Below are 14,719 nucleotides of genomic sequence, written 5' to 3'. Positions count from 1 at the left end.
TTTTTTTTTTTTTTTTTTTTTTTCAGACGGAGGTTCACTCTTGTTGCCCAGGCTGGAGTGCAATGGTGTGATCTTGGCTCACCGCAACCTCTGCCTCCCAGGTTCAAGCGATTCTCCTGCCTCAGCCTCCCAAGTAGATGGGATTACAGGCGCCCACCACCACACCCTGTTAATTTTTGTATTTTTAGTAGAGATGGGGTTTCACCATGTTGGCCAGGCTGGTCTCCAATTCCTGACCTCAAGTGATCTACCAGCCTCTGCCTTCCAAAGAGCTGGGACTACAGGTGTGTGCCACTGCACCCGGCCTTCAATTCTTTTTTTTTTTTTTTTTTTTAGATGGAGTCTCACTCTGTTGCCCAGGCTGGAGTGCAGTGGTGAGATCTCGGCTTACTGCAACCTCAGCCTCCCGAGTAGCTAGGATTATAGGCACCTGCCACCACGCCCAGCTAATTTTTGTAGTTTTAGTAGAGATGGGGTTTCACCATCTTGGCCAGGCTGGTCTTGAACTCCTGACCATGTGATCCATCTGCCTTGGCCTCCCAAAGTTCTGAGATTACAGGCATGAGCCACCGTGCCTGGCCTTCAATTCTTAATACGTGCACGTTCTGCCACCACTGTTGGCTTGCCAATTAATAAGGAAGGATGGAAAGGAAAAGGATGGATTGGTTACCCTATCTTCCCTTTCCTTTCTATATCACTATTTGCAGCTTAAATGGGTGGATAACACAAAAGCAAGAAAGGATGCAGCAGAGTTCCTTGGTCATTCGTGTTTCTTAGAACACCTCTGTCTTTGTACACTTGAAGCACGTTCTAGTTTGAACTGAAAGCTTGGCCTCTTGGGTCAGTCATAGGTGTGCACTCGCCTTGTACTCGCTTTGAGTCTTGTTGAACTCCCATGCATTGTGGGTCCCCCAGATTTGTGTGCTTATGGGCATTGCAGACTCTGTATAGGTATGATAAGCGAGGAACGGAGCACACTCACTGTGTGTGTCTCTTGCTCCCTGCATGTCCCACTGTCCTATCAGGCTCCACTTACAAGACATAAGGTCAAAGATAAAATCATTAAGAATTTCAGGGTTGGGCACAGTGGCTCACCCCTGTAATCCCAGCACTTTGGGAGGCCAAGGTGGGCGAATCACAAGGTCAAGAGATCGAGACCATCCTGGCCAACATGGTGAAACCCCCTCTCTACTAAAAATACAAAAATTAGCTGGGTGTGGTGGTGCACGCCTGTAGTCCCAGCTACTCGGGAGGCTGAGGCAGGAGAATCGCCTGAACCTAGGAGGCAGAGGTTGCAGTGAGCTGAGATTGCACCGCTGCACCCTGCCTGACGACAGAGCGAGACTCCCTCTCAAAAACAAACAAAAAAAAAGAATTTCAGGCTCAGCCAGGCACAGTGGCTCACACCTGTAATCCCAGCACTTTGAAAGGCCAAGGCAGGTGGATCACCTGAGGTCAGGAGTTTGAGACCAGCCTGGCCAATGTGGCAAAACCCTGTCTCTACTAAAAATAGAAAAAATTAGCCGGGCATGGTGGTGTGAGCCTGTAATCCCAACTACTCGGGAGGCTGAAGCAGGAGAATCGCTTGAACCTGGGAGGCAGAGGTTGCAGTGAGCCGAGATTGCACTACTGCACTCCAGTTCTGGGCAACAGAGCGAGACTCTTGTCTCAAAAAAAAATAATAATTTCAGGTGGGACACGGTGGCTCACACCTATAATCCCAACATTTTGGGAGGCCAAGGCAGGAGGATTTGTTGAGCCCAGGAGTTCGAGACCAGCCTAGACAACAAATTGAGACCCCATCTCTACAAAAAAGATAATTGGGATTACAGGTGCCCACCACCACACCCGGCTAATTTTTGTACTTTTAGTAGAGACGGGGTTTCACCATGTTAGTCAGGCTGGTCTCGAACTCCTGACCTCAGGTATCCACCCGCCTCAGCCTCCCAAAGTGCTGGGATTACAGGCGTGAGACACCACACCCAGCCTCAGATGATTTTTTTTTTTTTTTTTTTGAGACAGGGTCTTATTTTGTCACCCAGGCTGGAGTGCAGTGGTGCAATCATGGCTTACTGCAGCTTCGCCATCCCAGGCTCAAGCAATCCTCCTGCCTCAGCTACCTGAGTAGCTGGGACCACAGGCGTGTGCCACCACGCCCAGCTATTCTTTTATTTTTTTTGTAGAGACCCTATAGGGCACAATGTTGCCCAGGCTGGTCTCGAACTCTTGGGCTCAAGTGATCCTCTCTCCTTCCCTCCCAAGGTGCTGGGATTATAGGCGTGAGCCATTGCACCCAACCTTCCTCAGGTGATTAGGATGCATGCTAAAGTTTGACCACCACTGCTCTTTCTGAAATATTTTTTCTACCTCATTTCAGCCTCCTAATTCCTACTCCTTCTTCCCTGCAAACGTCACTTCATCAGAGGTGCTAGACCCTGGGCTAGATTAAACCCCTTACTCTCCAAGTCTCTCTTTTTTTCAGACAGAGTCTCACTCTTTGGCCCGGGCTGGAGTGCAGTGGTGCGATGCCCAATTCTCCTGCCTCAGCCTCCTGAGTAGCTGGGACTACAAGCATGTGCCACCACACCCGATTATGTTTTGTATTTTTAGTAGAGACAGGGTTTCGCCATGTTAGTCAGGCTGGTCTCGAACTCCTGACCTCAGGTGATCTACCCGCCTCGGCCTCCCAAAGTGCTGGGATTACAGGTGTGAGCCACCGCACCCGGCCTCTCCAATTTTCTTCTGTGCGTTCCTCAGTTCACATCTCCCTGATAGATTGTGAGTTCTAGGCGTGTCCATCTCATTCTCCATCTTGTCCTGAGTGCTAAGCAGGGCAAACAGTAGGCACATAATAAGTGAGAGTGGAATTGCATTGGCTCACAGGATGACCAAAGGAATGCAGATGTGGGGCCTGCAGGCGTCACGAAGGAGTCTAGGGGGGCTAGGGAGAAAAGGCTAACCATAGGCCACCCACTCACCGTCTAGGTACAGCCTGTACACCCGCACCTGGCTCGGGTACCTCTTCTACCGACAGCAGCTGCGCAGGGCTCGGAATCGCTACCCTAAAGGCCACTCGAAAACCCAGCCCCGCCTCTTCAATGGTGAGCTCTGACTGCCCCGGCCAGCATCCCCCATTCTGTGCCCCCACCCTCCCCGCCTGCTCCCCTTCACATACCCTAGCCCCTGGGCTCCCTGCCTGTTACCCTGCCCACAACCCATCTCTGTCCCCAGGAGTGAAGGTGCTTCCCATCCCTGTCCTCTCGGACAACTACAGCTACCTCATCATCGACACCCAGGCCCAGCTGGCTGTGGCTGTGGACCCTTCAGACCCTCGGGCTGTGCAGGTGAGGGGAGGGCAGGGAGCAGGGGGTGCCTGGAGTCACCTTGGGGACTGGCAGTTTCACCTTGCTAGAGAGGGCTGACCCTTGTCCGTCTGCCCGTGGGATGTGTCCCATATGCTCCATGTTCACACGTGCACATGCGCACACATAGCCTGGGGAAGGGGGGTACAGGGCATGGCTGGGCAGAAGGGGAGAGCAGGAGTGGGGGATGCAGAGCCAGAGGGCTGGGAGTGTTGGCCCAGGACTCTGGGTCTAGTGAGTTTCCAGGCTGGCTTTCACTCCCATTGGCCCCCTTCAGACCCCCTTTCTTTCTGTCACCTCTGTCTGTCAGTATCTGGGTCTCTGTCTTTCCCTCCCATTCCTTATTTCTCTGTGTCTGCCTCTCTCCATGTACAAGTGTCCCTCTGCCTCCATGTGCCCCATGCTTCACATTCCCGGATCTCTCTCCTCCAGCTCCATCCCCTTCCTCCGCTTCATCTCTCCATGCTCTCCTCTCCCCTTCACCAGCACCCACACTCCCGGCTCTTGCTGCTTCAAGTGTCACTTGCATCCTGCTCCCCAGTCTCCAAACCTCCTCTCTCTCACAGGCTTCCATTGAAAAGGAAGGGGTCACCTTGGTCGCCATTCTCTGTACTCACAAGCACTGGTAAGGGGCTCCCGTCTTTCCTGGCCCACCCTTGTTCCGGCTGGGCTTGCCAGGACTGGGCCCACTGAGGACGGCTGGGGCCAGAGGTCAAGAAGTCAGTACGGGCCGGCACCCACCTTCCTCATGAAGTCACCTGGACACCAGCAAGGAGGGAGGAAAGGGGACAGTCTCCCACCACTCCATTGATCGAGCTTCTGAAGCCCCAGAGGAGGGCAGGGCAGTCATTTCTCTTTCATTTCATGGGCATGTATTAGATACCTACTGCACACTGGGCATGGACAAAAGTTATGACTCTTCCATCAAGGAAATTCTAAGACCAATAGGGGAGATAGCCCTGTATCAAAGTATGTAACAGCAGAGGCAAGAGGGTTGGGAGTTCAAGCCCAACCTGGGCAACATAGTGAGACCTTGTCTTCAAAAAAGAAGTATGTAATATTTAGGTAACAGTTGGCACAGGGAACAGGGATGGGAGGCCCAGGCATGGTGTGATCAGATCCACTTGGAGAATCGAAAGATGATGACCTGAGCTGAGAGTCCAGGAAGCTTGGCTGGCATTGGCCAGCTTGAGTTGTTGGAGGCGATGTTCTGGGCAAGGGAACAGCTTAAACAAAGGCCTAGAGGTGTGGACAACTTGGCTCAGTCCAGAAGCCACAGCCCCAGCACTTAAAGGCCTGGAGATGCTGTGGTAAAGAGGGGGGCTTAGGTACAGTTGCCCCTCGAAGCCCCCTGCCTGTCTCTGCCATTCTGCAGGGACCACAGTGGAGGGAACCGTGACCTCAGCCGGCGGCACCGGGACTGTCGGGTGTACGGGAGCCCTCAGGACGGCATCCCCTACCTCACCCAGTAAGTCCCTGACCTAGGCAAGGGACGGTCCTGCCATGGGCCCTTTCCCCCACCCCCAGCCTTCAGTGAAGTGTTTCAGGGGTATCAGCAGGTGGATCTTTGCCAGTCCCCTTCCTGGCCCAATCCCAGCCTATTAAAGACTGGCACTGCCCATCCCCCAACTGATCCAGCCATAGTCCCCAAAAGAGGAAAGAGAGAGGGTTTGGACCTGAGACCCGAGGCACTGGGGTATCTTCTTTTGTATGGAAGCCCACTGTCTTGTGAATCACCCAGCCCCTTGGGCCTGGGATGGGGGCAGGGATCAGCATGGCACAGATCCAATACCTTCTCTCCCCTGCTCCCTTGTTCCCCAGTCCCCTGTGTCATCAAGATGTGGTCAGCGTGGGACGGCTTCAGATCCGGGCCCTGGCTACACCTGGCCACACACAAGGCCATCTGGTCTACCTACTGGATGGGGAGCCCTACAAGGGTCCCTCCTGCCTCTTCTCAGGGGACCTGCTCTTCCTCTCTGGCTGTGGTGAGTTTCCCCGAAAGAGAGAGGAGCTGGGAGAGGAGGGAGAGACAGAAGCCAGGGCAGCCACAGTCCCATGGAGAGCACTGAAGCCTTAGTTTTAGCACAGATGTTGCCGTGGCAGTTACTTCCATCTGTGTTACTCAGATTGGTTTTAATCCTTGAGACTTCCCTTGGGGCACCTTGGGAGGCTGAGGCAGGAGGATCACTTGAGGCCAGGAGTTGGAGACCAGACTGGGCAAAATAGCAAGACTGTCTCTACAGAAAAATTTTAAAATAGGCCAGGCATGGTGGCTCATGCCTGTAATCCCAGCACTTTGGGAGGCTGAGGCGGGAGGATCACCTGAGGTCAGGAGTTCAAGACCAGCCTGGTCAACGTTGTGAAACCCTGTCTCTACTAAAAATACAAAAATTAGCCGGGCATGGTGGTACATGCCTGTAATCCCAGCTACTAGGGAGGCTGAGGCAGGAGAACTGCTTGAACCCGAGAGGTAAAGCTTGCAGCGAGCTGAGATCGCGCCACTGCACTGCAACCTGGAAAACAGAGCGAGACTCTGTCACAAAAAAGAAAAAAAATTTAAATAATATAAATAATATAGGCCAGGAGCAGTGACTCAGGCCTGTAATCCCAGAACTCTGGGAGGCCAAAGCAAGTGGATTGCTTGAGCTCCCAGGAGTTCAAGACCAGCTTGGGCAACATGGTGAAACCCCGTCTCTACAAAAAATACAAAAATTAGCCAGGTGTGGTGGTGAGCCCAGGAATTCAAGGCTGCAGTGAGCTATGATTGTGCCACTGCTCTGCAGCCTGGGCAAAAATGAGACTCTGTCTCAAAAATAAAAAAGACTTCTGCCAGCTGCTGGACAGAATGAGAGAATCTCTGTAGCTTAGTAAAGCCCTGCAGGGAATTAGTTTCCCCTGGGTGGAGCCTGGTTCTCTGATACAGTGACTGGCAGGACTAGGTTATGAAAAGTTAAGAACAGCTATGTGAGGGGGTGGGTGAGGATCACAAGTCCCAGGCTGCATGGAATCCCAAAGGGCAGCCTAGGTGAAGAAGTGTTCCTTGGGAAAGAGCAGCCCTGTGTCTACCAAGCCTGGGGCCTGCAGCCTGAAGATTCTGCAGCCTCTCCCTTCAGGTGTCACTGTATGCAACAGAGGCCTCAGATGGGCTTGGTCGGGGGGTGACCAGTTGGGCCCAGCTCCCAGTGAGGAGGGAATAGATGCCTGGGGTGGGTCTGGAAAGGGCACGGTCAGGGCTGGTGGCCAGCCAGAGCATTTCAGGCTGGTTCCCACCTGTCTGGGTGTGCCTTATGCCATATGGTGTTATCCTGGCACCTTGTGACTGACATACCCTCCAACCCCCACCCAGGACGGACCTTTGAGGGCAACGCAGAGACCATGCTGAGCTCACTGGACACTGTGCTGGGGCTAGGGGATGACACCCTGCTGTGGCCTGGTGAGACACCCCCTTAGTATTCCCCATCCTCCAGCCTCACTCTCAGCCTGGGACAAGGGCCTTCCCACCCCCTCACTCCCCTAGAAAGCAGGCCAGCCCAGTTCCTGGCCCAGAAGCGACACAGCTCCACCTCTAGGGGTAGGGACAGAGTTCTGGCCTCCCTTCTTCCTGGAGTGTTGGCTCCGTAACACCTCTGCTTCTCACACTACCTTCCCGTGCCAGCCAGCCTTCAGCCTCTTGGGAGCCCTGCAGGCCCTAGGGCATTCCAGAGAGATGTCTAATTGTTCATAGCCTGAGCCCAAAACAGAAAATAGCCTTGGCTTATCTGGGGAGAAGTCAGTAAATCCACTCTGCATGTAACCATTGCCTTGTGGTGCATAAAAACATTCACAGATATCTGTTAATCCTCAGAACATATATTCATTCATTCATTCATTCAGCAAGTACTTTATGTGCACCTAACACATACCAGGCTCTGTTCCAGGCACCAGGAACACAGCAGGTACATCTGTGTCTGGTAGCATAATTGTTCTCTCCACTTGCCAAATGAGAAAATTGTGCCTCAGAGAGGTGCCATGACTAGACCGAGGTCACATGCTAGGCAGTGGTGGAATCAGGGCTAGATGCAGGCCTGCCAGCTCCAGGTCTAGTGGTTTTTTCCCCTGGAACTATTGCCACCTTTTCACCCATAGCTGACTTGTGCCCACAGTTAGAGAAGCAGCTCCTGGCAGTTGGGGTTTTCCTGGAAGTGCTGACCTCATCCCTGGTTGTCAGGTGTCCATCAGCCTGGACCTGGGGCAGGGAAGACTGTTCTGACCATACCACCAATCTCCCTCTGCTCTGTGTCTCACCCCCGTGGCTGTCGGTAGGTCATGAGTATGCGGAGGAGAACCTGGGCTTTGCAGGTGTGGTGGAGCCCGAGAACCTGGCCCGGGAGAGGAAGATGCAGTGGGTGCAGCGGCAGCGGCTGGAGCGCAAGGGCACGGTGAGGGACTCGGGGTCCGGGAGGAGCTGTGTGGGCAGGCACTCAGCCCCAACGGGAACCCATCCATGCTGACCCCAGGCCTGCGAGCACCTCCCCAAAGCTCTGACCTGTTTGGTCCATGGGCCCTCAAGTCAGAACTCCTGAACTCCAGAATGGGGCAGGGGTCGGGTCAGGCTTCTCTGTCTTGGGTCCATTTCCCAGTTTCTCTCCACCAAACCTGGTTCCTCTCACCCACAGTGCCCATCTACCCTGGGAGAGGAGCGCTCCTACAACCCGTTCCTGAGGACCCACTGCCTGGCACTACAGGAGGCTCTGGGGCCGGGGCCAGGACCCACTGGGGATGATGACTGCTCCCGGGCCCAGCTCCTGGAAGAGCTCCGCCGGCTGAAGGATATGCACAAGAGCAAGTGATGCCCCCAGTGCCCCCAGCCCAGCCCACTCCCCGCATGGGGAGGCCACCACCACCGACACCTCACCATCCTTCTCATCGCTAACACCACCACCTCCATCGGCGCCCAAGCGGCCATCATCCCCCACACTGCTCAGGGGAGGGGAGGGATCAGGCAGTGAGACTGTGAGGCCAAGAGAAGGGGGCCGGTCGGAGGCTGGGAACCCCGCAGCAGGAAGCTGCCTCATCAACGGAGAGAGGAAAGGAGGGGTCTCGGGACATCTCCAGACCCTACCAACTGGGAGGGTCCCCTCCTCCTTCCCTACTCCTGGGATGGCAGCAAGGACACGGGGGCTGCTGTTAGCTTCTCCGTCGGGAGGCCTCATCTCACTGTAGCCCTGGAACCCAGGGCAGAGGGGCCCACGATCAGGTTGAGTCCATCTTGCCCTTCCCCCATCTAGGGTTGGGAAAGAAGCTCAGCCCCTCACAGTGACCTCAAGTGTGATGCCTTGCGAAAGCACCACTCAGAGGGGCAGCTGGACTCTGATGTCCTGAGACTCTGCCCTCCTCTCACAGCCTCCCTACCCACCCTTCCCTGCAAAGCCATTTTTCAGACAGAGCCATTCCTAAGAACACTGAAGGGCTGGAAGGCTGGCTGTCCACTCTCTGCCTCAGTGGCCTCCCTACAGCCTGGAAGGAGGGTCCTGGTTGCCAAGGAAACCTCCTCATTGGGCTAAGGAGACACTGGAGTCTGGAGTGTGGAGCCCCACAGTCTTGCAGGTCACACGCTCTCCTTGCACATCTGGCCTGGTTGTGCCCACTGGCCTCTGCCTCTGCCCTGGGCCAAAATGGCCCCTCCTTGCCAGGGGAGAGACAGCCACAGTCCTCTTTGGCCGCTGCGGTTTTCTCATTTTGGCCTTTGTTCTTAGGCCCGTCTGCCTGCCTTCCTCCATCTAACTAATCTCTCTTGTTTTATCCGCAGCCCTTTTCTTCTTTGAGTTAGTAAAGATTTATTCTGTAACCTGACACTCATCTGGCCCTTTGCAGTTTGCCAGCCACATTTCCATGTGATTTCCTACTGGATCCAGGCCCCCACCCGGCTGGGAGGAGGGGGCTCTGACTTGCAGGCTGGAAATCAGAAGTCTGTGAGCAGAACGCGGGAGTGCATGGCAGCTCTGGGTCCCAGGCCTGGCCTGGCCCCTCTGCTTACTCCACCTCCAGCTCTGCTGCTCCTCTACTCTTGGGTCGAGATCCCTTTGGAGCCACAGCGAGGAAGCCTGTGGTCCTCAGGCAGGTGTACCTTGGGTCAGCCAGGAGTCCTCTTTTCCTGTGTCAAAGCCTGCCCTCGGGCTCTGCTCACCTCTGGTGACCCTCCAAGATGCCCCTGCCCTCAGTTTCCCTTCATGATCTGGCCTCTGCCCCCTTCTCCAGCCACAGCCTCTAGTACACTTTAGCAATACCACCAGACTAGTTAGAGTTCCCCACTCACCAAGCAAGACATGCAGTTTCATGCCTCCTGTGCCTTCGCTCATGCTGTTTCTTCCGACTGGAATGCCTTCCCCTGCTCCTCCTGCCTTGTCTGCCTGGCAAGTTCATCTCTCACCATCCCCTCAAAGGCCCCCTCCTCCAGGAAGGCAACCCCTGTGCCCCTCCCCTCTAGGCTACCTCTGCACTTTGTCAATGCTTCTCTTGTGGCACTTATCACACTGTATTTTACTTGTTTACATGTTTGTCTCCCCTTCTAGACTGTGAATCCTTAAGAGCATGGACTGTATCTTATGCATCTCTGTATTTCTGCGCCTAGCACGGTGCCTAGCACACAGTAGGCGCTCAATAAATGTTGAATGAATGAATGATTTAATCAAGACTTGATCACCCAACAGCTTGTCTTTGTTGCTACATGAGTGAAAACAGCAGAGAACTTTCTCGCAGTTTTCCCATCTCAGTTCCAGGCCTGCTAACTTGCAGTTAGGCACTTCAAGAGTTTTGATCAGAAATGATGCCCAAAGGCTGGGCGCAGTGGCTCACACCTATAATCCCAGCTCTTTAGGAGGCTGAGGTGGGCGGATGACAAGGTCAGGAGTTCAAGACCAGTCTGGCCAACATAGTGAAACCTCATCTCTACTAAAAATACAAAAAATTAGCCAGACATAGTGGCAGGAGCCTATAATCCCAGCTACTCAGGAGGCTGAGGCAGGAGAATCACGTGAACCCAGGAGGTGGAGGTTGCAGTGAGCCGAGATCGCACCACTGCACTCCAGCCTGGGCGACAGAATGAGACTCTGTCTCAAAAAACAATAAAAATTAAAAAAAAAAAAAGAGAGAAATGATGCCTAAAATATGTTCCTCCCAAGGCCCATGGGCATTTGTTCAGGGTTTACGATTTGCTTATCTCAATGTTTCCCAAAGCTTGAGATACACAAGTGTACCCCTGGCTGAAGTAGGGTGGCTGTACATGGCCACAGCATAGCAATCAGTCGGACTTCAAGGACACGGTCTTGGCATTAGAGTGTCTTTAATGTCTTTGGAAAGAAAGACCCGGGATCCAGGTTCATACTTTACTTGGGAAATGTCTCTAGTTAAGCTTTAACAACATCGTTTTGTTTTCATTGTATTTATATTTGGGTTCAATATTTATTTTTGACAAGTGACACTGGTTTTCAGTTCATAAAAATGATTAAAGGGCTGGGTGTGGTGGCTCACGCCTGTAATCCGAGCACTTTGGGAGGCCGAGGCAGGCGGATCACGAGGTCAGGAGATCAAGACCATCCTGGCCAACGTGGTGAAACCCCGTCTCTACTAAAAATACAAAACTTAGCAAGGCATGATGGTGAGTGCCTGTAATTCCAGCTACTCAGGAGACTGAGGCACGAGAATTGCTGAACCCGGGAGGCAGAGGGCAGAGGTTGAAGTGGGCCAAGATTGCACCACTGTACGCCAGCCTGGGCAACAGAGGGAGATTCCGTCTCAAAAAAAAAAAAAAAAAAAAAGATGAAATTTGGGTGGGGACACAAAGCCACACCATATCATTATAATAAAACAATTTATATTCCTTTGGGTATATAACCAGTAATGGGATTGCTGGATCGAATGGTAGTTCTGTCTTTAGGCCTTTGAGGAATCACCACACTGTCTTCCACATTGGTTGAACAAATTTACACTCCCGCCAACAGTGTATAAGCATTCCTTTTTCTCTACAACCTTTCCAGCATCTGTTATTTTTTGACTTTTTAATAACAGCCATTCTGAGTGGTGTGAGATGGTATCTCATTGTGGTTTTGATTTGCATTTCTCTAATAATGAGTGATGTTGAGCTTTTATTCATATGTTTGTTGTCCACATATATGTCTTCTTCTTTTTTTTTTTTTTTTTTTTTGAGACAGAGTCTCCCTCTGTCACCAGGCTGGAGTGCAGTGGTACGATCTCGGCTCACTGCAACCTCCACCTCCCAGGTTCAAGCGATTCTCCTGCCTCAGCCTCTCAAGTAGCTGGGACTACAGGTGCATGCCACATACCTAGCTAATTTTTTGTATTTTTAGTAGAGATGGGGTTTCACCGTGTTAACCAGGATGGTCTTGATCTCCTGACCTCGTGATCCGCCCACCTCAGCCTCCCAAAGTGCCAGGATTACAGGCATGAGCCACCTCACCCGCCAATGTCTTGTTCTTTTTTTTTTTCGAGACTGAGTCTCGCTCTGTTGCCCAGGCTGGAGTGCAGTGGTGCCATCTCCGCTCGCTGCAAGCTCCGCCTCCCAGGTTCACACCATTCTCCTGCCTCAGGCTCCCGAGTAGCTGGGACTACAAGCGCCCACCACCACGCCCGGCTAACTTTTTGTATTTTTAGTAGAGGTGGGGTTTCACCGTGTTAGCCAGGATGGTCTCGATCTCCTGACCTCATGATCCACCCACCTCAGCCTCCCAAAGTGCTGGGATTACAGGCATGAGCCGCCGTGCCTGGCCTCAATTTCTTATTCTTAATAATTCCTACCACATTCCTCCCTGCGGCGATATCACGCTAACTGCTGTTAGGGGGTTTTGGGCAACGACTCTTTCTGGCTATTTCCTACTGAAAAGGGGTGTTGAATGGGTAACAGCAGCCAGGGCTCCTGCTGGGGTTGATTTAGGGATTCTTGGAAGAATGGCGTGTCCATGTGTAGTTCCGTTTGCAGCACCATTTGGGGTTTGATTGCTTCTAGGCGAGAAGAAACAATTTGAGTTATAGTACCGAGTAGACTTCATCCAAATATCAATACAAGACATATAAGCAAGAGAGAGCTTAATAAAGGGATTAACCAATTCCATAAAGAAGACTGTAATTTATTAAAGAGGGATTGTAGCCACTGAGGGCTGAAGCTGGCATTTTCCCTGAGCCTGTTAATAATTTTGATTTTATCTTTGGGTACCTGTAGATTTTCCTTTACTTGACTAGGTGTTAATCCAAAAGCAGCATGTTTCATTTAAAAGTGCATCACTAGGGCCAGGTGCGGTGGCTCATGCCTGTAATCCCAGCACGGGATTTTGGGAGGCCGAGGCGGGCGTATCACGAGGTCAGGAGATCAAGACCATCCTGGATAACACAGTGAAACCCCGTCTATACTAAACAAATACAAAAAATTAGCCAGGCATGCTGGCGGGCACCTGTGGTCCCAGCTACTCGGGAGGCTGAGGCAGAAGAATGGCGTGAACCCGGAAGGTGGAGCTTGCAGTGAGCCGAGATTGCACCACTGCACTCCAGCCTGGGCGACACAGCGAAACTCCGTCCCCCCCTCAAAAAAAAAGTGCATCACTAAACCCAATTAAAAAGTCCTAGCTGACTTAGTGATAGTAAAACTTTTATGCTTCCTTTTTGTCAATAACTATTATCCCGGTTATAAGGATAATAATTAAGCAAAATAGGACAGCAATGGAAGCTGTCCAATATTGTAGTTAGAAGGTGCTACTGTGTATAATACTATTGCAAATAGTAGAGTGAGGACAGCAATTTCCACAAGTGTGGTGCGGTAGATAATTTCCATCTAAAATTTTACTTGCCGGCCGGGCGCGGTGGCTCACGCCTGTAATCCCAGCACTTTCGGAGGCCAAGGTGGGCGGATCACCTAAGGTCGGGAGTTCAAGACCAGCCTGACCAACATGGAGAAACTCCGTCTCTACAAAAAATACAAAAAATTAGCGGGGCATGGTGGCGCATGCCTGTAATCCCAGCTACTCAGAAGGCTGAGGCAGGAGAATTGCTTGAACCTGGGAGGCGGAGGTTGCAGTGAGCCAAGATTGTGCCATTGCACTCCAGCCTGGGCAACAAGAGTGAAATTCTGTCTCAAAAAAATTTTTTTTACTTGCCAAGATATAGAATTCCCCTTTGAGGGTCTCTGAAGTTCCTTGGTTTTATTTTCCCAAACAAAGAAACCTCCGGGTTATGAGCACCTTATTCGCTTTCTTTACCTGGCAAAATTTGCAAGATAATTGCCCAGAACTAGCATATTGATTCACCTTTTTACCTTACCCATCCCTTTTTTTTTTTCCCAGGCTGCAGAAGATCACCTCTTGATTCACAGGAATAAGCAGGGTTAGCCTAAAATGTAAGCAAAAAGTTTAAAAACAATTAATGAAACTAGGATTTAATCACAAACGTATGATAAGCTTTGGATCAAAATTTTTCTCTTCAGTCCTCATTTTTGGTAAGCACTAATTATGAATAAACTTTAGTCTTGTTAGAAATAAATTTTCAGCGCTGCAAAAGAAATAGCACTCAAGGTCAGGCGTGGTGGCTCACACCTGTAATCCCAGCAATTTGGGAGGCCGATGTGGGCGGATCACAAGGTCAGGAGATCAAGGCCATCCTGGCTAACACGGTGAAACCCCGTCTCTACTAAAAACACAAAAAATTAGCCAGGCATGGTGGCGAGCGCCTGTAGTCCCAGCTGCTCAGGAGGCTGAGGCAGGAGAAGGGCGTGAACCCGGGAGGCAGAGCTTGCAGTGAGCCAAGGTCGCGCCACTGCACTCCAGCCTGGGTGACAGAGCAAGACACCGTCTCAAACAAACAAACAAACAAACAAAGTATTTTTAAAACTTTTAAGTTCAACTTACTAGTCATATAATTCTCGTCATAAATCTAGTGAGTGTTAACATTTTTTAGAAACAGGGTCTCACTATGTTGCCCAGGCTGGTCTTCAACTCCTGGCTTCAAATGATCCACCCACCTTGGCCTCCCAAAGTGCTGGGATTACAGGTGTAAGCCCCTGCACCCAGCCAAGGGGGCTTTAATTAATAATTGGTTGGTCTTCTTTTCAAAATTAAAACTGCTTTAGGCAGCTTATACTGCAATTGTTCATCCAATATATTTTATTACCTTTTTTAAAGCGATTGATTGATAAACCAGCCTTCCAAATACTTTTACTGCAACCTAATAAAAGTAAACATATAAATACAGTAAATCTTAATTTTATATTTTTTAATGTTCTGGTTCTACCTGCAATCTCAATAAGAAACTTTAAAATTCTAAATCAATTATTCAATAACCCAATTTAAACTTGAATCTGCAGACGTATCTTTTAA

At 51.3% G+C, this 14,719-nt stretch overlaps 1 protein-coding gene and 1 long non-coding RNA gene across 2 annotated transcripts in view; one reads left to right on the top strand and one right to left on the bottom strand.

Annotated features, from left to right (window-relative positions):
• Positions 1-10,035, top strand: part of PNKD (PNKD metallo-beta-lactamase domain containing) — a 24,168-nt gene extending 14,133 nt beyond the window's left edge. The window contains exons 2-9 of the mRNA XM_032754523.2: positions 2,986-3,101; positions 3,232-3,344; positions 3,929-3,987; positions 4,738-4,830; positions 5,184-5,347; positions 6,709-6,795; positions 7,665-7,780; positions 8,018-10,035. Coding sequence (XP_032610414.1) covers positions 2,986-3,101; positions 3,232-3,344; positions 3,929-3,987; positions 4,738-4,830; positions 5,184-5,347; positions 6,709-6,795; positions 7,665-7,780; positions 8,018-8,191 — 922 coding nt within the window. The 3' untranslated portion in view covers positions 8,192-10,035. The remainder of the gene's footprint in view (positions 1-2,985; positions 3,102-3,231; positions 3,345-3,928; positions 3,988-4,737; positions 4,831-5,183; positions 5,348-6,708; positions 6,796-7,664; positions 7,781-8,017) is intronic.
• LOC131383438 (uncharacterized) overlaps positions 1-14,719 on the bottom strand; it is a 29,668-nt gene that overhangs the window by 10,976 nt on the left and 3,973 nt on the right. The window contains exon 2 of the long non-coding RNA XR_009213454.1: positions 13,668-13,736. This is a non-coding gene — a long non-coding RNA (uncharacterized LOC131383438). The remainder of the gene's footprint in view (positions 1-13,667; positions 13,737-14,719) is intronic.

The sequence above is a fragment of the Hylobates moloch genome, unplaced genomic scaffold (genome assembly GCF_009828535.3).
Source record: "Hylobates moloch isolate HMO894 unplaced genomic scaffold, HMol_V3 SCAFFOLD_1, whole genome shotgun sequence".
Lineage (NCBI taxonomy): Eukaryota > Metazoa > Chordata > Mammalia > Primates > Hylobatidae > Hylobates > Hylobates moloch.
The sequence above is the reverse complement of the archived record's forward strand: the minus strand, read 5'-3'. Positions and strand labels throughout refer to the sequence as shown.